Here is a 22,583-nt window from a genome sequence, read left to right on the forward strand (position 1 = left end):
AAATTTCATCCCTTTAAATATGCCTATTTCAAAAATATGCTCATGGCCACTTTTTGTTTTTGGAACTGGTCCAGTACTATGTCTGCATGGCCTGCAAAAATTCATTGGCCCTTGAAGATCGTTTAACTCAAAAATTACCAAAAATTTAAAAATTGAAATCAATTGAAAACTTTAATAAAATTTGGCTGAAAATCGTGATATTAATATCTTCAGAATCATTTCTGTGTCTCTAGAGGCTATCCATTAACCCAATTCTAAGCATTAAAAAAATCATTGGCTCAAAGATCGATAGGCAATAATTTTAAGAAAAAAATCTCAAATTTCAAACAATAGAAATTCGTTCCATTAAAATGTTGAAAACTGTTCAATTGCGCCCTTGAACTATATAAAAACATACTGTCAAACCCAGGATAAAGTTAGCTGGCTCCTGAGGCAAGATGAAAAAAAATGAATAAAAGACAAATGTTCTGAAAAAACTTTAAAAAAATTGCAAATTTTATCAAAAACTTTCACAAAATTCGAAAGTTTAAATTGTTCAAAACAAATCCATTGCTAACAACCATGCAGTATCTCTTTATCAGACCGTGGAATAGGTTTTCTGGCACTTGAGCGGGAACAAATATCAAAAAATGACAAAAACTGTAGGAAACTTTGAAAAAATTGCAAATTTTATCAAAAAAATGCAAAATTTCAAGACATTAAAATGTTGGAAACCAATCCATTATTACTAGATACTATGCTGTCGTCTTCTATAAAACCGCAAAGGACATTTCCTGGCCCCTGAAGCTGGAAAACTTAAAAAATGACGAAAATTTTTGAACAAACTTGAAAAAATAGCAAAAATTAGTATCATTTTGCGTGTTTGTATTTGTAGTACCAAAATACATAGCTCATAGACGCTCATAGCGATTTATATTGTCTTGCAAAAAGGCCTTAATCATTTTTCAAAATTTTCAACCCAAGAAATCAAACAAAAAACTCAAAAAAAAACACAGAAAACATGAAAAAATGTAATATTTTGAGCCCAAAAACTCCTAAAAATGACCTTTTAACCTTAAATTAAGGCCATCCCAGCAGCTGCACCACTATAAGCACTTGAAGGACTACTGAAGCCCACTTTGGGCCTCTAATGAAACTTAATGCCCGCTGGGCTTTACCTGTTTATCCCGTTTTAAAAGATCAAACTCATTGAAAAATATAATTTAAATTCTTTGAATTGTAAAAAACATAGCAGGACAAGTTCTGAGCAACAATTCAAATAGTTTTTTTTATTCAAGAAACTAGACATCAAATGGACTATGAAAGGATTGGAGAATCCATTTTGAAAAAAAAATCAGAAAAAAAAATCAAAAAGTAGTAAAGATGCCGCATTTGAAGAACCAGTAGCCAGAAAGTGAATTTTTGTTCAAACACCGTTTTTTCATTCTTCGTCAAAATTAAAGCGGAAAAATGCGCGCCACAAAACCGCTCGTTTTTTCGCTACACTTCCTGTTTCGACATGACCAATATCATCAGTTCACTTTGACTTCAATTATGAAAATGTGTGAACAGATCTTTAACAGCGACCCAATGCAATTCAAAAATTGTTTGAATTGTAAAAAACTGCAGAAGTTCAAAATAACATTTTATAGTGCACGGCCAAGAAGTGGGCGTCCGCTTGATACAGAAGTCAATTTGACATGATAAGTAAACATTTTTTGATACATTTTTGAGAAAGTGATAAATTTTTTGAGAAATTGATGGGCACAATTTTTCAAGCCTTAGTAGTAATAGTTAAGCAAGAGTGGGGGGGTAAAAAGACGTACCTATGTATAAAGATTACGTATAGCCCATATTCCCTCAAATCCCAAAGACGTACCTCACAGCATGATACCCAAGGTGTTCAAGCGAGGGGGATTAGAAAGTTAATCCCTTAATATTAAATTAGTAAGGTCATTCACTCATTCCCATATTGCACTTTATTAATGTAAATTTCCAAAGACGTACCTCACAGCATGACACCCAAGCTGTTCTCACGAAAGGGATTAGCAAGATAGTGCCTTAACAGCAAATCAGTAAGGTCATTGACCCCTACCATATTAGACTTTACTGATGTCAATTTCCAAAGACGTACCTCACAGCATGACACCCAAGCTGTTCTCACGAAAGGGATTAGCAAGATAGTGCCTTAACAGCAAATTAGTAAGGTCATTCACTCATTCCCATATTGCACTTTTTTAATGTAAATTTCCAAAGACGTACCTCACAGCATGACACCCAAGCTGTTCTCACGAAAGGGATTAGCAAGATAGTGCCTTAACAGCAAATCAGTAAGGTCATTGACCCCCTACCATATTAGACTTTACTGATGTCAATTTCCAAAGACGTACCTCACAGCATGATACCCAAGCTGTTCTCACGAAAGGGATTAGCAAGATAGTGCCTTAACAGCAAATCAGTCAGGTCATTGACCCCCTACCATATTACACTTTACTAATGTCAATTTCCAAAGACGTACCTCACAGCATGACACCCAAGCTGTTCTCTCAAAGGGGATTAGTTAGGTAATGTTTTGATAATAAATTAGATAGGGTGACTCATTTACACTTACGTACGGTTTACTAGATTTCCAAAAAACGTACCTCACAGCTTGATACCCAAGCTGTTCACACGAAAGGGATTAGCAGGATAATGTTTTAATATTAAATTAGGTAGGATGACTCATTTACAGTTACGTACGTTAGACGTGATTTTCAAAAATGTACCGCACAGCAAGATACCCAAGCTGTTCACACGAAAGGGATTAGCAAGATAATGTTTTAATATTAAAATAGATAGGATGACTCATTTACACTTATGTACAGCTTACGTGATTTTCAAAAATGTACCTCACAGTATGATACCCAAGCTCTTCACACTAAAGGGATTAGCAAGATAGTGTCTTAACAACAAACTAATAAGGTCATTGACCCCCTAACATATTAGACTTTACTAATGTCAATTTCTAAAGACGTACCTCACAGCATGATACCCAAGCTTTTCACACGAAAGGGATTAGCAGAATAATGTTTTAATAATAAATTAGGTAGGATGACTCATTTACAGTTACGTACGACTTTTCAAAAATGCGCCTCACAGCATGATACCCACGCTGTTCACACGAAAGGGATTAGCAAGATAATCCCTCAATAACAAACTAGTTTGGCTTGCTCATATATTAGCCACTACTCCTATTCATTATTTCAAACAACTTCTAGAAATCAGTTGGTTGAAATTTTAGTTTAATTTTTCTTTTTTCAGATAGTGTTTGTTTCTTTCTCCTTTCAGCAAGAAGAGTTTCAAGTTGAACATTTGCAGTGTTGAAGCGGGTAGGCAAACAAATTTAATAAATAGAAATTTTCCTTTGTTTCTGTATTTAAACTGGACCATTTTAGCCAGCCAAAATATCCCCAAATATTAGATATTGCAACACATCACTTCAATTCCAAAACCACAAAAAAACTGGTAAGTTTGCGTTTATTAAGCCGCTACTATTCCCAAGCCACTACTCCTATTCATTATTTCAAACAACTTCTAAAAATCGGTTGATCCAAATTCTAGTTTAGTTTATCCTTTTTTTTCAGATAGTCTTTGTTTCTTTCTCCTTGTTGCCAGTTTCAAGTTGAAGACTTGCAGTGTTGAAGCGGGTAGGCAAACAAATTTAATAAATAGGAATCTTCCTTTGTTCCTGTATTTAAACTGGATCATTTTAACCAGCCAAAACTTCCCCCTATAGTAGATATTGCAACTATTCACTTCACCTTTAAATCCAAAAAAGAAACTCGTAAGTTTGCTTTTATTAAAACCTGTTTTTGTGGTAGGAATATATACCCAATTATTGAATTAAAAAAACCATTAATAATCATAAAATTCGCACGTGATTAGACAATTAGTCACTATTTTATAGTCACAATTAATCATAACATCACAATTACATCATAGCTCGTCACAATTAGGTCATAGTGTTGTCATAATTACGTCATATTTATTAAAGGACATTTCATTTCCGTTTTATTTTCATTTTTCTGATTTACAGAATTGAGTGCAGTTGAGAACAATAATCATTACAACTTTTGAAAAATATTTTATTCCATCGCAACTTACATTAACATTTTTTTCACTCCTCCTTTCTCACTCCTAATCTTACAGTTTATTTTCTTTCCAGAGATGCCTCGGAAGTCGGACCAAAAAGAACTTTGCAATTCTTGTGATAAGCTTATTTTGAAACCCAATATGAGCAGACATCAGAAGCTTCACGCAAAAAGATGTTTACAGTGCTTCCAGTCATTTCCAGACGACGAGAAACTGCAGCGTCACATTGCTTCTAAACATGCTCCATCTCTCACTCAAAAGAAGAAGTTTTCATGCGGCAGCTGCAATTCAACGTTCTCCACATATTATCAACTTCTTCATCACAAAAAAAACAGTCACCAACGTTCAATTCCTAGCACCTACGAGGAAGTTGACTTATCTGTCTATGGAGACTCTCCCGCTCTTCATAATGAACTTCAAACGGTTCAACACTTTCTGAGAGACTCGGTTCTTGAATTGTCCAGAAAGAAAGTTCACAACTTCAAAATAATGGAGATCAACCATGAAACAGTGATCGAAAAATTGGATTGTGTTTACAACGAGTTACCCAGTTCAGCTTAAATCAATATTTCGTTTGGATTCGTTCTGCAGAGTGTTCAAAATCCTGAAGAATTTCGCTACTACTACGCAGCAGATAACAACCCCGTATTCCTAAATCCCATGGTTCTCTCTGATGACTCAGATCTCAATTATATTAAATCAATGCTGAGACAAGATGAATTTTTTCCAAATCTAATTAATCAACGTCCAGACACAAAATGGAAGTTTTATTGTGTTACAAATGTCACTTTCTTTGTATTTCTCCTCAGTGGTGTTCCGCTAGGATGCATAGAACAATCAATTCCATCAACATTACTGAGGAATCCAATAGTTAAATGTTTTGTGTCTGACTGTGAAAAAAGACCTTATCAAGACAATTTGTGTATGTTTCGTGCACTGGCCTATGAATTACATGGCAGCAATGAGCTACAACAAAATACAATGGAATTGATGCAGATGTTTCTCTCAGCGACAAGGAGAGATGACGAAACCTTCCCAGGAATACATGAAGACGATATTCCTGTTCTTGAGAATCTAGTTGACAGAAACATTCAAGTTTACTCAATATTTTTTGACGAACAATCGGAAATGCTTGCTGAACTTACTCGTCGCTCCTCGATGAAACGTTCAAAGACAACTTCGTTACTGAGATACGAAAATCACATTTGTTGGACAGCAGACATCAACAAATTCCTCAAAAAGTTCCGGTGCTACGTATGCGATCACTTTTTCGATAGATCAAATAATTTGGAAGTCCACATGAGGAATTGCTCAGAGAGAACAAAACACCACTATCCCTCAGGTGTCTATCAAATATCAGAAACTATTTTCGAGCGCTTGGAATATGTAAATATTAATGTTCCGCAGGAGCTGAGATTGTTTTCTCATCTTATCGTATTCGATTTTGAGTCAATAACAGTCCCCGACAGTACACTCAAAAACACAGATTTGACTTCATGGATTGGAAAACATGTCCCCATTAGTGTGTCAATATCCTCGAATCTAATCTCCGAGCCAATTTTTATTTGCAACGAAGATCCGCTTCAACTGATCCGTGATTTTGTGTACAGCTTGACTAATATAGCAGAAAAAAGCACACTTCTAATGAAGGAAAAACTCAATAATTTCGTGTTGGAATTGGAAGAAAAATATTGGGCAGTACGACAATTGGTTCCAGTGAAAGACAAGCAGTTACCTACCGGAGCGGAAGACTTTTGGACAACGAGGCGGAACCTGACGGCGAGTAAGACGAAGACATTGAAATTCAGAGACTGAGATGTGAGCTCAAGATGTTATCAAACTTGAGACAAGATTTTGAGAACTATTACAGCACCATTCCTGTGTTTGGGTTCAACAGTTCGAGGTACGATTTGAACTTAATCAAAGAGTATCTTCTGCATCACCTCTTAATAGAAAAAAACGTTATTCCTAGAGTGATTCGAATGGGGAATAAATATATTGGCATGAATTTTCTTGGTCTACAGTTTCTGGACATTTTAAACTTCCTGGGAGGAGCGACAACTCTGGATAACTTCCTAAAAGCCTATGGAGCAAGTGAAGAAAAAGGTTTCTTCCCCTATGAATGGTTCGACAGTATTGAGAAGTTGAATGAATCCCAACTGCCACAAATCGACAGCTTTTGGAGTAAGTTGAAGAACCACAACGTTTTGTCGGTCGAGTACGATAAGTTTGTGCAATTGAAAAACGGTGGAATGGAGCAGGATGAAATTTTGAAGAAGTTGAGACTCAAGAAAGTTCCACAAAATGCCGAAGAAAATTACTTGGAGCTCCAAAATATATGGGAAAGAAAAGGTATGCAGACGTTTCGTGACTTCCTCATGTGGTACAATAACAAAGATGTCGAACCTACACTTGAGGCTATGAAGAAAATGATCAGTTTTTACCACTCAAGACAAGTAGACATGTTGAAGTTGGGCTACACTCTTCCCAACTTGGCAAACAGGTTCCTTCATTCGTCAACAGATGCAGCTTTTTTTCCGTTTTGTGAGAAGGATAAAGAATATGATAATTACATTCGAAAGTGGCTAACAGGGGGACCCTCAATTATCTTTACAAGGTATGCGAAAGTTGGTGAAACAAAAATTCGAGAGTCAGAAAACGTTTGCAAGTCCATCGTCGGAATAGATGCCAGTCAGTTGTACCCTTTTTCCATGACAAAAGAGATGCCAACAGGACCCTATACAAAGTGGGAGTACAATGAAGAGACTGAAAAATTTCATCCGAACAGGAACTGGAGAAGCTACTTTGAACAGCAGGTCATGGACTACCTCCAACAGGTTCACCCCAATTGTAAAATACAAACCCAGTTCACACACAAGAAACAAAAGAAGCTCGGTCCTTATTTAGTTGATGGGTTTTGTAACCATTGCAACACGGTTTTTGAAGCGATGGGTTGTTTCTTTCATTTTTGTCCGTGTCAAGAGGAAAAACCACTTCTCTTCGAGGACATAGAAAGCCGATTGAAGCGAAGAGAACGTGACAATGACAGAAGAGAGTACCTGAAGGGATTGGGGTTGAATGTTGAAGAGATCTGGGAGTGTCAATGGAAGAAGTGGAGGAGCGAAAACACAAATGGGGTTAAAGACTTTCTCAAGTCAAATTATCCCTTCCAACCATCGATGAACAAAAACTCGCTCATTGAGAAAATTAAACGTGGAGAACTGTTTGGTGTCGTCGATTGTAGTCTTGAGGTTCCAGAGGAAATGTATCCGTACTTTGAAGACTTTCCTCCAATTTTCAAGAATTGTGAAGTTGGACGAGATGATATTGGGGACCATATGAAAGAGTTTGCAGAACGCAACAAATTACTACCCAGACCCAGAAAAATGCTCATTTCCAGTTTCAAGCTTGAACGAGGACCAGTTATTACACCACTTTTGTTATTTTATCTAGAAAAAGGTGTGATCCTAAAAGACGTCTTTTGGTTTCTCCAATACACTCCCCGGCGCTGCTTTGAGACATTTGTTCAGAATGTTGTCGATGCCCGCCGCGAAGGAGACCAGAATAAGGAGTCAACAGTCGTTGCGGAGACAATGAAGCTGATTGGGAACAGTTCGTATGGATATCAGATCATGGATCGTAGTCGACATACGAACACCAAGTACGTGAAAGGCTCACAGGTGGACAAATTTATTAACAATAGATTTTTCAAGACTATGAATGAGCTACTAGAGCAGATATATGAGGTAGAAATGAGCAAGACACGCATCGAGCATAAGGAACCAATAATCGTAGGATTCTTCATCCTCCAGTACGCCAAACTCACCATGTTACAACTTAAATACAACTTCTTCTCCCCTTTCTGTGATAAGAACAAGTACGAACTCATTGAAATGGATACCGACAGTCTCTACATGGCCCTTAGTGAGGAAAAAATTGATGAAATCATTCGACCGGAAATGCGATCAGTGTGGTACTGGATGAGACAGAGCGACTGCAATGATAACTTTGCAGCAAACTCCAGCAGCAATTTCTTCCCACGAGAATGTTGCAAAAAACATGCTGCCTTTGACAAGAGAACTCCTGGACTTTTTAAGGAAGAATTTAGATGCTCTGAGATGATTGCTCTGTGTTCAAAGACGTACTGCTGTTACGATGAGGAAACAGACACAGTTAAACTATCAAGTAAAGGACTCAACAAGAAAAACATTGAGGAGCCCCTAAACAAGTACAGAAAAGTTCTGTTCGATGAGGAGCGAGTTTATTCAACAAATCGTGGCTTCAGAGTTGTTGACAACAAGAAAGTTTGTACCTATGAACTAAAGAAAGTGGGACTGTCATATTTTTATCCCAAGCGTAAAGTCTGTGAAGATGGTATTCACACTACTCCTTTAGATTTATAACTCGTTTTCTTTAGTCTTGTATTTATATCGCCTCTTTTTTAATTCACAGTTTTCCTACCAAAATCTCTTTTCAACAAAATACCTTTTTTTGAAATAAGTGAATTAGATACAAATACACATACAAATAATAAAATACAAAATTACAAAACCTCAATAGAAAGTTTTGAAAACCATTTGCAACATTTTACGGATTACTGTTTAAAAATTTCAAGATTTTGGTTTTCAAAACTTACAAAACATCAGCAAAGAACTTCAATATATGAAAATCATTTAAATATTTAGATGAGACTTTGGAAAATAACACATGGGCAAAATAAATAGCATATAAACCACACAATTCTGAATCTTGGAGTTTCTCCTGTACTAATGAACCAAAGTTTGCTTTTGTCCTGATGCCATATTTTTCCAAAACTTCTCCCATCGAATCACCGTAGAACAACTTTCCATTCTTATTCGCAAGCAAAATCCAGTGGGAGCCCGGTTGAGTAGATGGATCTATGTTGATTATACAAAACGTGTTTGTAGGTAAATTTTTTGGTCGAAGATCTGCAGGGAAGGAACCGAGGTATTTGAACTTTAGGTGTGGGAACCTGTTGACAACATGTAAGAGTTGTTGATTATCCATTTTTGGTGACTGATCCCTCCTTATCAATTGCAATTGAACTTATACGTTCACCACTAACAAATAATTCTACAGTATTGGTCAAATTGTTAGCAAAGTAGAGCTCTAAACGAATTCCTGCTCCAACTACATCAGGAAAATGCATTTCGACATTGGCCTCCTGTGTTGAAGTAAGATCGAAAAATAAATGAAAATGGTTTTCAAAATCCTTGTATTGAATGTTAGGACCGTCATCATCAAACTTGAGTGCTTTCATTGTTTCAGCATAAGCTCTCACGTGATTTTCTGTTTTCAAGTTGACTATAGTTTGATTCCCACGCACAATTTTAACTTGCCGAAGGCCAAATTTACGAAAATGGAACGGATTCGTGTTGTATGTTCCACTGAACTCATTATTCAGATTCATAGCAATATCAATCATTCGAATTGGTTTGTTTGAAAATATATTTTCTTGTATAAACTGGTTCTGTCCTGCGGGAATAATAAACGTCTTTGGAAGTTCTTCATTATAGTAAAATATGGCAGGTTCTCGAAGCAGTCTGCTTTTGAAACTTCTCATCCAGTTATCTGAGATTGCTACCTGTCTAGTAAAAAGGCAAGCTTCCAAAATTAAGGCCTCAGAGTTCAGCCCACCAGTATCGATCATATAGAACGCTGGAGAAGACCGGATCAACTTCAGTCTGAGGTTGACATTTGGGAGAAGTAAAGTTTCACAAGCAAATAGACCTATTGCCAACGGACCGTAAAAAGTAAACTCATCTTTATCTTTTTGAAAAACAACATCTGTAAACGGTCTTTTATTAAAATCGTTTGGCTCAATCTCGTATCGATATCCTTGACATTGAGACAAGCTTTCCTTCGTTCCTTTTGTACCTGAAAACTCAGCAGAAACAAAAGCTTGATGAGCATAAAGAGAATTGGCACTGTGAACTTGTTCATTGTTTAGATAGACTTCGCAATTAGAAAAAAGTGAATGAAGAGCATTGTTTACCAATAATGTTTCTTCGGCATTATCCAAACGTGTTCGATCGCCTTTAATAACCCTTCCTCTGATGAATAATCGACTAGATCGCAAGTCAGTGAAAATATTACGATCAGTTTCCAATTGAAATTCGATTGTTGACTCGTTTAAGGAATTTGTTGGAAATATTTGTTGTTCATTGGACCAAAGAATTGGGTCTAAAATTGGAACTTTCCCAAAAAAGTCGAGCATAGAGTGAGATAAGGAATTCATTTTAGCCGACCGTTTTTTATAATGATAATCGAGGAAATGATCAAGATTTTTTCTGGAATAATAAAGTAAGTTGAACTTGACCAATAGGGAAGAAGGGAACAAGGTGTCCAGCAGCGTTTCTTAATTCTACATGGATACTGTGGAAGTTCGATTTGATTACTTTATGGAATCTCAAGTGTTCGAAACTGCGATAACTCAGAACTTGCGATCTCTTAATCTCATCATTATGGAAATCTCGGTGTTTGAATGGAAAGGAGCGTAGAAGAGGACATTTCACATCACCGACTGAATTGGGTTCAACTATATCCAAGTAGAGTAAAACTGTATGTGTTCCAGTAATATCAAAAGGGAGATCTGCCGTTGCCCAGGACTTGGTGTTGTATGATCTTTTCGAATAAGGCATAACAGGTTTGTCAGCTTCAACGCCCAAGTTAGCAGCCAAACTTTTGCTGAATGATACATTTTGAGATTCTCTATTGCAAAAAGTTAGTCTTCGACTTTTTTTGTCGATATTGATGGAAAATTGAGGATCTAAGTTTTTGGGATGTCGTGCTTTTTTGGGAATATCTGTAAGACTCTTTACAAATTCATCCATAGAGTTAAAAACTGCTGGTGGAATGTTGAAGACATGCTTAAATTTCTCATCATAGTGAAAGGTCATCAATCCTCCTTCAACGTTATAACATATACCGGGATATGATACTTCGACTAAAGCTACTTCCCAAGATCCATTTAGTTCAATTTTGTCGGGAAGAAAATTAGTGAATGAAGCCATTGTATTTTGAGGATAAACTTGAGAGGAAGCGTTGGATACTAATTCAAGATAAAACGAATTCATGATGTTTGACTGTACTCTGTGACGTTTGTTTGGGAAAATGATTAGTCAAGGTTCTTTAGAAAGTCTTTCCGAATTTTTTGCCGAACGAAACTTTGTCTCGTGTTTTTCCTCTTTTTCATACCACCACCAACTTGTTTTCGTATTGTTGATTTCGCAGTCTTCTTTACTGCTCTTTTAATTGAAGTCTGTCCTGATAAAACATCTCCAATTTCGGGAATGGCTGACTCGATTACATCTCGTCCAATTTTTTTTGCTGCAGGTAAAACGTATTTCTTGAGAATTGGGAGAGTTGTTCTAGCGACTGTTCTAGCCAAGGCTCCAAAGCCACGCCCTCTCTGACGAGGAACTCCTTTAAAATAAGGCAGATTGTAACCGTCCATTTTCTAGCGCGACTAATTGAAAAATGATTATTTAACTTTTGACAATTCTTGCTCGTAAAAGATTCCATCAATGTTTTCTCCTTTCTGATCAACAACAAAGTAAGTCGGGAAAGGAGCCAAAGTGTTTATTTTTCGAATTAGAAAAATTTCATGTGTATAGTGAGGCTTATATCCTTTTTGAAAATTGTGCCCTACTAATACCAACCGAACTTTATCACCTACTTTAAAATTAGGCTTTTTGTTTTTTCGTAGTTTCATCCGCTTGTACAAGACAGTCAAAAAGTCAGCATTTACTACATTTTTGGGAGCCAAACCAATACTTCGATTTATTCTAGAGTTGATGATGTCAACAAACATTTGCAGGTCTTTGATGTAAGATAATGTGTCCTTTTCCTCCAGGTAGCGGTAAATTAAGTTTTTCAGGGTTCGTATAGCTCTCTCGCCAAAAGCTACTTTTGTTTCACTATAAGTGTGATAATATTTGACTCCCACATCCTCGCAGAAATTGGCCATATCTCCGAAAAACTCTTTTCCTTGATCTAGCCATAATTTTTTCGGGAAATTGAGTTCGTTCTTTTTCGAACACATTTTGATAAAAGCTGCTTTCACACCCTCTGCTCTTTTGCTTCGTAATGCTTCTACTCGCAAGAATCGAGAAAAAACATCGACAGTAACGAGTAAAAAGTTGATACCTCGGTTCCATTGTGATAGTTTATCCATTTGTGCAAGATCCAAACACCAAATCTCATCAATATAGCGAGCATGCGCATTTAGCCGGGGAAATTTTCTTCTGATCCCTTTGTACTTCGTATAAGAGTCTTTTGATTGTAAAAAATCTGTAACTTTCTCGCGACTTATTCCACTTGATTTTGTTAGGTTGTTGATAGAACCGAAAGCTGTTGGTCCCTTCCCTTTATACAACTTCTGCAATTTGATTCTATCTGAAACTGTAATTGAACCAGTCTGAGCCATACTGTGTCCTCAAAATGTTGTTTTTAGCCAGATATGGTCTCAGATTTAGAACTTTAAGAATTAGGAAATAGTTTGGATCAACTGGAGCGTTTTCCAATTTGATTGAATGAAGGAATGTTTTTATATCAACTCCAGTGTCAACGTTGTCAACAATAATTGTATTGGAAAGTGAAACTTTCAACCGTTTGTTTTCGTAAATTTCCTTCAAAGTTTTCAATGTCTCGGGACTGTTCTTATAGTGAAATTCCAGATCTGTCTTAAGTTCTTTAGGTGGACGATCGGTTTTTTCGGAACTAATTTCTTCTTTCGCTTTTTTGATAACTGGAAAAACAGTTTCTTCCTTTTTATAGATCTCGCAGGAGGGTTCCGGTAATTTCCCTTTTCTGGACTCCCACAGTTCTTTTGGAACAAGAACAAACTTTTTGACCTCACTCATTGAAGAAAGTTGAAAATTTGTTCATACAAGGTTGATATATGTAACCTAGTATTGTTATTCCAGCCTTCGAGCCCAATATAAGTCTTCTGGAATTGAGGGTTGTTGATTTTGACGTGAGCTTTCTAAGTTGTTTTTGGAAGCGAACAAACTGATTTTTTCTTACTCCTGTGAGGTTTCCTTCAATCAAGTTTACAATACACTCACAGAGAAATCTGATGAACTCTTTAGGACAATTTAGAAGGAAAGCTGGTTGAAATTTCTTGCTGAGATTCCGAAAGAGCTTCAGAGTATAATAGTTCTGTGCGTTTATCATTAATATCAGTAATACGAGCACGACTGTTCGGTACGAAGAAATCTGAGGGAAATGATGTTACATTTGAACAGTATCTCAACAAATCAGGTGTAGATGGTCTCAAATCAATCATAAGATGACCATACGGTTCTTGTGTTGCATCATCATACCACTGTTTTAGTTGTCTTCCGAGACCTAGCTGTCTTCCCAAGATATCAATCTGCTGCACATCTCTCGGTGATTTGAACAAAACAATGTGAGTAGTCTGCAGCTCGGCATCACGTCCAGTTTTGTTTTTGTGGAAGAGATTATGCTTGATATATACACAATTTAGGTTTCGATGTCTACCGGCTGTCGCAATTCCGTTGAACTTTTCCGACTTGGAAAGAATGTCCAATGAATCATCGAATAAAAGTAAATATTTAGTGCCGTCAGCGGGTAAGTTATCGATTAAATCAAAGTCAACTCCCTGAATGAATTCTATGTCTGCAATTGATTGCATCATTGTGTCGTAAATTGGCTGAAAGTGCTTATAAAAGTATAAAATTCGATCAAATGATGGCTGAAAAGTTTTCATTCGTAGCATATCATTGATAAAAACAGTTTTTCCAGATCCGGAAGGACCAACAAGATACATCAAAGTTCGTTCGTTTGTTGAAATGATTTTGTTCATTTTATGTTCGGGGATTAGGAAGTATATAACCAACGGCACTTGAAAGAATAGCAATCCAAACTGTCCGTTCGTCACAAGTTCTAGCAAAAATAAGATTAATAATTGAAAACAGAAGCAGTACTAATACAACTAAGCACTGAAATATTGACAAAAAAGCTGTTCGAGAGCAAGTGCGACCACAGATTTTCCAAGGAGGTCTTTCCTGATTGTTATTATCAAAAATAAAGTCAGATGCGTGATTGAGATGATCTGTCATTAGAGAGCAACTGATTTTTGTTCGTCTTTAGGAAATAATGATTCACACTTTGATTAATTGGAATCGTGATGACATTTTCAAAAAACAACAATATGCAAGACCTGTTATATGTCCCAAGAAACAAAAATTCAATATAGAATTAAAAAATGGAACAACGTAACAATATCCAGGGCCAATATTTAGATTTGTTTTCAGGTAGCCTGCGGCATCATGAAATGTAGCATGTAATCGAAAAATTTTTGAGCAATTGAGAAGTTTTTCTAACTTTGAGTCACCAACTCCTATTAGTCCCCCAAACGGAGTTTCTCTGTTGATTTTATCCAGATATACATTTTTGTTCAAGCTTCGACAGACAGCCAAAAAATAATTTTTGCGTTTTGTATTTCCAACAAAAAGTTTACTGATTTCTTTCTCTAACGCTACAATTTCCTCAATGTTCATATCAAGCAACTGTACTGGAACATTAAATTTTAAAAAGTGATTAAAAACAAACATCACAACATACAATATTAAAAATTTACAATTACTGTTATGCACTTTGCGATCTTTTTTGATTTTTGACTTTGTTCAGCACTGAAATAATTTCATCACTCATTCTGTGTAGTTTCTCCATCTCACCAATTCTGACCGAAAGAAAGCATTTCCTTCTGAAAATGTCCTTTTCACTCCCTCGTGTGAACAGCTTGATTGTGAAGTAACATCGATTCGGGTCATCTTGGAAAAATATTCTAGTTACACACACCTTCCGTCGAGCAGTCTCACTCACCTCCCAGAACACATCAAATTTTGCTTTTTCCTCAACATCAGTTGGTTGGAACACAGTTTCGTCAATCACCAGCTTCGCAGTACCTACAGTAGGTTCGAACAGTAGTGCTTCTTTTATCATCTCAGGTATCTTTTCAATAACAAGCTTCAATTCTCTGGCCGATAGCATCAGAAATTGATGCAGAACATATTCACTTTCCACATTTTTGCGAAATACTTTCAAGTGAGTCCAGTTAGAGTTTGAGTTGACGGTTTCCTCTGGGATGCTGATTTGAAAATTCCGGTTCCCGTATTCTTGAAAGGACCAACAGTTGTTTCTTCCATCGTGCTCCTCATTTGGTTTTGAGTCGGTGTTGTCTTTTTTATCGTTGTTGTCTTTAAATAGAGAAAACATGCTCTCATTGTGGTATTCCAATTGTGGTGAGGGAACAACTGGTTTTCCTTTGTAATCTCGTTTACGGAGGGGAAAGGAGAATGGTTTTTTGGAGTTAGGAGAGACAGAGCTTTGATCCATCTGTGAAATGAGAATGTGAAGTATGTAAAGTTTTTAAAGCAGAAAATTTGGGTCTACAAGGGTAACTGAATATTGAAATCGCAAAGAAACAAATGAATAAATTGTCTTCAAGAAAGGGGTTGATATCTTGAACCAATGAAATTTAAGTAAGAACGAGAACAGTAGCGAAAAATAAACTTCGTATCCAATGAGATGTTATAAAATAATTCGTAACCAATGAAAATAGAGCGTGCATCATGACGTAATAGTTATGTCACTTCTATTTTTAGTAACATCACGTGATGCCAAAGATGAGTTTTCTATATTTAGTCACGTGAGGGTGAATTTAGCATCGAACAAAAGCGAGTTATCTCACTATTCTATTGGAGAACACTTATAGTTCGAGAAAGGAATATTTTGATGAGATGATTGAGTCTCTTCATTGTCAGTTTCCTGGATCGGAGGAAGAATAAGGTCTTTGAAATCGGGCAGATTGAAGGCTTCTGGTTTTTTAGAAAATGAGTCAGCATGCTTGGAGAACATGTCTTCTACCCACCAAACACCGTAGTGATTTATGTCACGAGAGTACGGGAACATAATTCCTTTGCTGTCTTTCAACGGGTGAAACCCTTGTTCTTTTCGAATTCTTTCAATGATTTGAAAATAAGTTTGGAGAGAAAGCAATGAATTGTTGACTTTTTTTTCGGCTAGGTGGAGGTTATGATGTCTAGCTGCCTCTAAAGTTCTCCACAAATCCTTCGGAAGTGTCAAGCTAGTTGTCTGAGTTTTAATTGTTACTCTAGTGCAATCCACCTCAAAAGATAATTCCAAATTGTTATCGGTTACTACCGTTTTAAATATTGATGCTTCCGTGATAGGAGCGTAATCTAAATCTGAATGAAAAGTAGAAAGAAAAGATGTTGAAGGAAGTAAAGGAAGAATTGGAGTATTTTGCATTTTTTTAGGCTACTTATGTTCAACCAAGAAAAAAGACAAAATGAATCGTAAATGTTTTTCAGCATCAACATTCCAAAATCAGATCTGACATATTATGTGATTGGTTAAAAAATAAGAAATAGACATTTTCAAAACAATAATACAACTTTTTCTGAAATCGGAAAATTGGAACTTCAGTTTAAAACGACACAGTGAAACACTATTTTAAACAAAAAATTGATTAAAATTGTAAAAAAAAAATCTGTAAAAACCAAAAATAAAAAATTGTACTTTTTTGTTAATATGGGAATGGGTGGGTAAATGACCTTATTAGTTTGTTGTTAAGACACTATCTTGCTAATCCCTTTAGTGTGAAGAGCTTGGGTATCATACTGTGAGGTACATTTTTGAAAATCACGTAAGCTGTACATAAGTGTAAATGAGTCATCCTATCTATTTTAATATTAAAACATTACCTAGCTAATCCCCCTTTGTGTGAACAGCTTGGTGTCATGCTGTGAGGTACATTTTTGAAAAGTCGTACGTAACTGTAAATGAGTCATCCTAATTTATTATTAAAGGATTATCTTGCTAATCCCTTTCGTGTGAACAGCTTGAGTATCATGCTGTGAGGTACATCTTTGGAAATCACGTAAACCGTACGTAGTGTAAATGAGTCACCCTATCTAATTTAATATTAAAACATTACCTAACTAATCCCCTTTGAGAGAACAGCTTGGGTGTCATACTGTGAGGTACGTCTTTGAAAATATACATTATTAAAGTGCAATTTGGGAATGAGTAAATGAACTAATTTAATATTAAGGGATTAACTTGCTAATCCCCCTCGTGTGAACAGCTTGGGTATCATGCTGTGAGGTACTTCCTTGGAATTTGAGCGAAAATGGGCTATACCTAATCTTAATACATAGGTACTTCCTTTTACCCCCCCCCCCACTCTTGCTTAACTATTACTACTAGCCTTACTGGACTTAAGCCAGCTGAAAAATTGAGCAGAAAGTTGAAAGTAGTTTTCAAAAGCAGTCAGTCTTAGAGAAACTGTTCATATTATTTAAAAATTTGCTGAAAACAGTGCAGCAATGTGAGCAATTGTTGTTGATTGATTATAAAATGAAAATTTGTCCATTCCATAATGCTAAAATGGAAAAATTGGAGCAATTTGAAAATTGCCAAAATGAGTTAGCTTTGAAGTTTTTTTAGTTTTTGGTTATTTAAGTTTCCAACTAACAAAGTATTTTACTAGTCCCAAAAAACATTAGCAAAATTATGCACGCCGCTTAAAACGAAAACTAAGAATATTGGCGAAACCCAATAAATGGCGTCAAACAGTGTGCACGAAATTTTTGCATCAAAACTTCACCTCGGCAACTTATATAGTAGCCTGGTCCATTTTGGTTAAAAGTGGGCCTTACATAAAATTCTCGCATTTTGTCTCTTAATTGAGATTTGAAATAGATCTCATTTTAACATCGATTTTTTTGTTTCGGGAAGTAATTTGGACGCGATGTCGACAGAGGCTGTTTGTGTGATGGACTTCCAGTGCCTTGGAGATTGGCTATTGTACATGTTCCCGTCTTCCTATCAGAGAAAGTAAGCTTCTATCAACGGCCCCAACTCCACTTTTTGTTTCTGGTCGTCAGTATTTTGTTTTTAATAATTACAGTATGGATAAATTCATCGTTACATTAAGGAGAGTAGTCTTTAAAAACAAATTGGCAGTGCTTTTTTGGCTTTTGTCCCGTTTTGGCTTTTGTAATGCAATAATCAAAAATGGGTAGTGGTTTGCGGATTTTCTCCAAGAATGCAAGTTGGAATGCAGCACAAATCAGAAAGTTAAAAATTATTTTAATTTAAAAATCTTATTGGGCTTTGATTACCTATTCTTTTTCTCGGCCGTTAAGATTACACGGCGAAAACAACTCTGTCTAGCAGCTACAACCAATACATCTGTTTTCTGCTGTTAAGGTTCTTCGCGGGTGCCTTCTTCACAATGTTCACCTCTTTCCTCTACTACCTTCTAGTGCGTTACTGCAAACTGCCAATTTTGATGCGTCAAATGTACCTCATTCTCACAGGCATCTGTGTACTGTATGGATTACTGCACTTATACGCAGTGCACTATTTTATCATGTGTACTCTTGTCTATGTCCAGATTCAAACCATATCGCCAAATCGGTTGCCATTTGTATACATTGTCACGACATACGGGTACCTCAGGTAATTCAAGGCTTATTTCATTCCTTATTTTGCAAATAAATTGTTGCTATGCACAGGATTTGGTTTGGATTGGTTAGTTTCCTTGTCGAGATGACCGGCTAGAGATCCTGAATTATTGTTTGTCATCTGAATCACCTTCATTTAGCGTGTTAAATTAAGCGCTGACTTGGGAGGACCGTACGGAAAAATCCTGAACATATGCTGTTGAGAGATCAGACGGGTGTTGTTTGAGTCGCGTGAAAATTGTCATATTTTAGTCGTTTTGGTTAAAGTCAAATAAAAGTATAGTTATACTCTATGTATCTAATGATTGGATCTCTATTTTAGCTATCGTCTGTTGCAATTCATGTTGGTGGACTTGGCCCAGACTCAGTTCCATGACTCTGGCCTCCTAATGATATTCATGGCGAGGTGTACGTACATCGCGTTCGGTATCTACGATCACACAAGGTAGGTTATACACGTTCAGAGTAAAAATACTGTTGCTATTACAATACAGCGTCGATCAACGTTATTTTGATACGTTTATTATAGCTGTAAGCTAAGCGTAGCTATATTGCGCTGCTCTTGGTTTTTACGACTCGACAAGGAGTATAGGTGGAGCGTTTTTTATCATAATTTTTTGGAGTGTATTTGGAACAGGATGTAAAAGTCAATGCCTCACGTGAAAACTAAGTGTTTTGGTCAAACGGCTGAACGAATTGACAATCAGAGAGAAGAGAGTTGTTTTCTGTTCATGCCTCGTTTTTGAGAGAGATTAAGAAAAGTAGGTGTGCAAAAATTTTCGCTATGCGAGCGAAATTTTTATGATCATGTGCGGCTTTTTCGAAGCAGTTTTTTCAGTTATTTTTTGGCAAAGCGGTATTTAACCCTGTTCACAAATGTATGTACGTTTGGGAGTTTTGCTGACCATCTCAACCATATTTGTATGCAATCTTGCGCCATTTTTGCGATTTCGCCGTCTTAGACGCTTTTAAGTGCTTTTTGGTTTTCCTTTTTTTTATATTTTTAGTCTTTGGGGTAATTTTTTGGTTGAAATAGACTTTTATGTCGGTTTTTGTGACTTTTCAATTTTGTTAATATTAATCTCAGTTTTTTTTATAGAAAATAAGTTAAATTTAAACAATTTCTGTCCCCATTTTTCTGTTTCTGATGATTTTTTGCCCAGTTCTTCTGTTTTTTTCTGCTTTGTGGAATATTTTTTATATTCAATTGTGCCATGAGAGGTTTCTGTTGGGTTTTTGATAATAAGTGAAAACAATTAAAGGTTTGTTAGCACATACTTCCATTACATTCATTCATCATACTTTCAAAATACATTAATCTAATCGGCAGTTTTTTGTTTTACTTTCCAGTGCATTTGGGTGTTGTCTGGACGCTCAATGAATCAACAATAACTCTTTAGTAAGGTGTGTTGAGAACAGCTTTGGAGACTTTTGTTAGAAATTTTTAGTAAATGTTAGAAACTCTTATTGAAAAATGTTACAGGTTTTCTCAGCGTTTGTCCGTTAATTCTTCTTTTTGGTCGGTTTTTCTCCTTTTTCGAGATGTAGCGAGGATTATGTTTTCCCATCATAAGTTAAGAATTTTCATATAAAATGCTTTTAAGGAGAGTTTCAGGAAAAATTTGTTTCCTCCGTTAGTTGTTTCTTTTTGAATTGTATAATGAGGTTAATAGTTTTAGCAGTATGTGATTGGCTAGATTGTAAGTTGAATATTTTTTGTGTCAATTCCGGAGTCTTCTGGATATGTTTTGTGCTTCTTCGTCTGAGGCTTTTTAAATTTTATCTAGTTAAATTTGTTTCTCGCTTCGCTGACTTTTTCACGCTTGATTTCTTGCTTTTTGCGTGATTTCAATTGCTCTTTTTCAGAAAGGTCTGTTGCTAAAATAAAATTGATTGCAAGATAATGGTGATAAGGGTCTTATAGCCCAGTGGTTAATGCTTCCGCGTCTTACGCCGGGGGTTGGGATTCGAATCTCTTTGTTTGCTAAACATTTTTCACCCGTGCATCTTTTCTTACACTCAGTCTGAATTAAAAATTTTAGGTGGCCGTGATAAATTTCCGAACTCTTTTCTGTGTCGGTTTCTATCTGTATTTTACGTTACGAAGTCTGTTTCACAGCTATTCCTGCAGTCGGCCGGCTCTGTTGTTTAATCGAGTATATGAGTTTTTTGTTCCGCAAAATAATAGAATCTTTAGGCGGACCTGTTTGTTTTTTTAAAAAAAAAACAAAATAATTGATGTTTTTCTAGCTTGCAACGTATATTGATCACCTCAATTGCCAATCCGGACTACAGGGTGGACATGCCTCATGAAGGCCAGAATAATTATTTAATTGCTCGCGAACGAAGTGTTAAGCAATTATGGTAAACCTGTGTTTTTTGACGGTCTCAAATGCTTTCTTTCCGCAATGAAGTTAATTGCTAAAATGGCAAAGCGATAGCCGAGGCTGTTATTGGCCTTCTGTTGTTTTTATTTTATCGTCAAGATTTTTGTTACAACCATATGACATCACAATAACTTCAAATCTGCTGTTGTTCATGCAATTTCAATTGAATTGTGCGCGTGACGTCATTTTTCACTTTTAGTAGCAGAGTTTTTTGTTCACTCGCTTGATTAATTTTTTGGCCACCTCACTCTTGAATTGACTTGTCTTTTTCTCAATTCAAACAGATAATGACAAGTGAGTGCGTATCACTAATTGAAGGGTATTTGAGGGCACAGATACTGATTTAAAATAACTTCTCAGCATTCAATAAAAAGAATTTTGCTTTTTGGTCTGTTTCTTTATAATAGCCTCAAAGCGATTGCTGGGGCTATTATTGGCCTACTCTTGGTTTTAACTACTCGACGAGTATTAGTTTTAAGATTTTTTACCGGAAGTACTAATTGTTCAGACGGCGTTTTGACCTAAAAGCGAAAGAGTAAAATTGCCGTGTGAACTAGTTTTTCTGAGCCAGACATATTTTTTGATCATGCGCTTCGATCTCTGAATGACTTTTAGACTTTTAAGAATGTGTTTTGACAGAGTGCCGCATATAGATAGCCATTTATAGCCGTTTTTGTCCCTTTGACCCAGTTTTCTTGCCTACAATTTAATTTTTATAGAAATAATTTTTAATAGAAGCTGTATTAATGTTTGAACCTCTGAAAATGATAGCTCAGTTTTCTGAGAGTAAAATAATGCGTTTTAAAGTCTAAATGAGCACATATTTCCTAATTTTTTAAATTCATTTTTGACTTTCTTTAAATTAATTTCCTTTGATCTTAGAGCGGATTTGTTTCCAAAAGTCAGTGCATTTGGCAATTTACTTGTGATATTTTATACATTTAATGCCTCTATGACGTGAGTTTTTTGTTTTATAGAATTGTACACATGCTTGCCCGGTTTTGGCAGTTTTTTGTCGAGTTTTTCTCAGTTTTCTGTTTTTTTATTGAATTACTAGAAAGTTTGTTTATGCATCGTCAGCGATTTTTGTTTTCTTTTACTAATAACTGAATTGTTGTGCGGGGTTCAGTTTTTAATAGCTGCACAGTGATAGTTGGGGCTATTATTGGCCTTTTCTTGGTTTCTTTATTTCCTCAAGATTTTAACGACCGTATGACATCACAATCACTTCCAATCTGCTTTTTGCTCATTCATTCATGCAATTTCAACTGAATTGCGTGCGTGACGTCATTTTCACGCTTATTGAAGCGAGTTTTTTGTTCTTTGGAGTGATTAAGTTGTTGGTCACGCGTGACCTACCTCGCACCGGCTATCATTTTGGCGCTTTCCTTCTTAAATTTTGCTGGCCTTTTTTTGATCGTTTTTTGTTTTGCATTAGTCACGATTTCCAAGCGTGACGGCTGATTTACCTCATTCAATGTTTCAATTGAATGGATTTACAATTCATGCGTTGAATTACGCAATGTAGTAAGTACAATCAAAG

The 22,583-nt window shown here is 36.1% G+C and overlaps 4 protein-coding genes across 4 annotated transcripts in view; 3 read left to right on the top strand and 1 right to left on the bottom strand.

The window, feature by feature from the left end:
- Positions 1-22,583, bottom strand: part of LOC142337798 (cyclin-dependent kinase 9-like) — a 209,603-nt gene that overhangs the window by 70,887 nt on the left and 116,133 nt on the right. The gene's annotated exons all lie outside the window — the stretch shown is intronic.
- The window catches only part of LOC142337797 (testis-expressed protein 264-like), a 114,956-nt gene that overhangs the window by 32,519 nt on the left and 59,854 nt on the right, over positions 1-22,583 (top strand). The gene's annotated exons all lie outside the window — the stretch shown is intronic.
- LOC142338122 (membrane-bound glycerophospholipid O-acyltransferase 1-like) overlaps positions 1-22,583 on the top strand; it is a 35,955-nt gene that overhangs the window by 4,588 nt on the left and 8,784 nt on the right. Inside the window, exons 2-4 of the mRNA XM_075387756.1 lie at positions 17,923-18,021; positions 18,397-18,648; positions 18,976-19,099. Of these exons, the coding sequence (XP_075243871.1) occupies positions 17,936-18,021; positions 18,397-18,648; positions 18,976-19,099 (462 nt within the window). The 5' untranslated portion in view covers positions 17,923-17,935. The remainder of the gene's footprint in view (positions 1-17,922; positions 18,022-18,396; positions 18,649-18,975; positions 19,100-22,583) is intronic.
- LOC142338121 (uncharacterized) lies at positions 5,940-8,513 on the top strand. Its single transcript, XM_075387755.1, has one exon. The coding sequence runs from the start codon at positions 5,940-5,942 to the stop codon at positions 8,511-8,513; it is 2,574 nt and encodes an 857-aa protein (XP_075243870.1).

The sequence above is a fragment of the Convolutriloba macropyga genome, chromosome 4 (genome assembly GCF_964194025.1).
Source record: "Convolutriloba macropyga chromosome 4, txConMacr16.3, whole genome shotgun sequence".
NCBI lineage: Eukaryota > Metazoa > Xenacoelomorpha > Acoela > Convolutidae > Convolutriloba > Convolutriloba macropyga.

Bases quoted from the DNA above. Each gene is read 5' to 3' on its own strand.
- LOC142338121 (XM_075387755.1), top strand. From the start codon at position 5,940: ATGTTATCAAACTTGAGACAAGATTTTGAGAACTATTACAGCACCATT.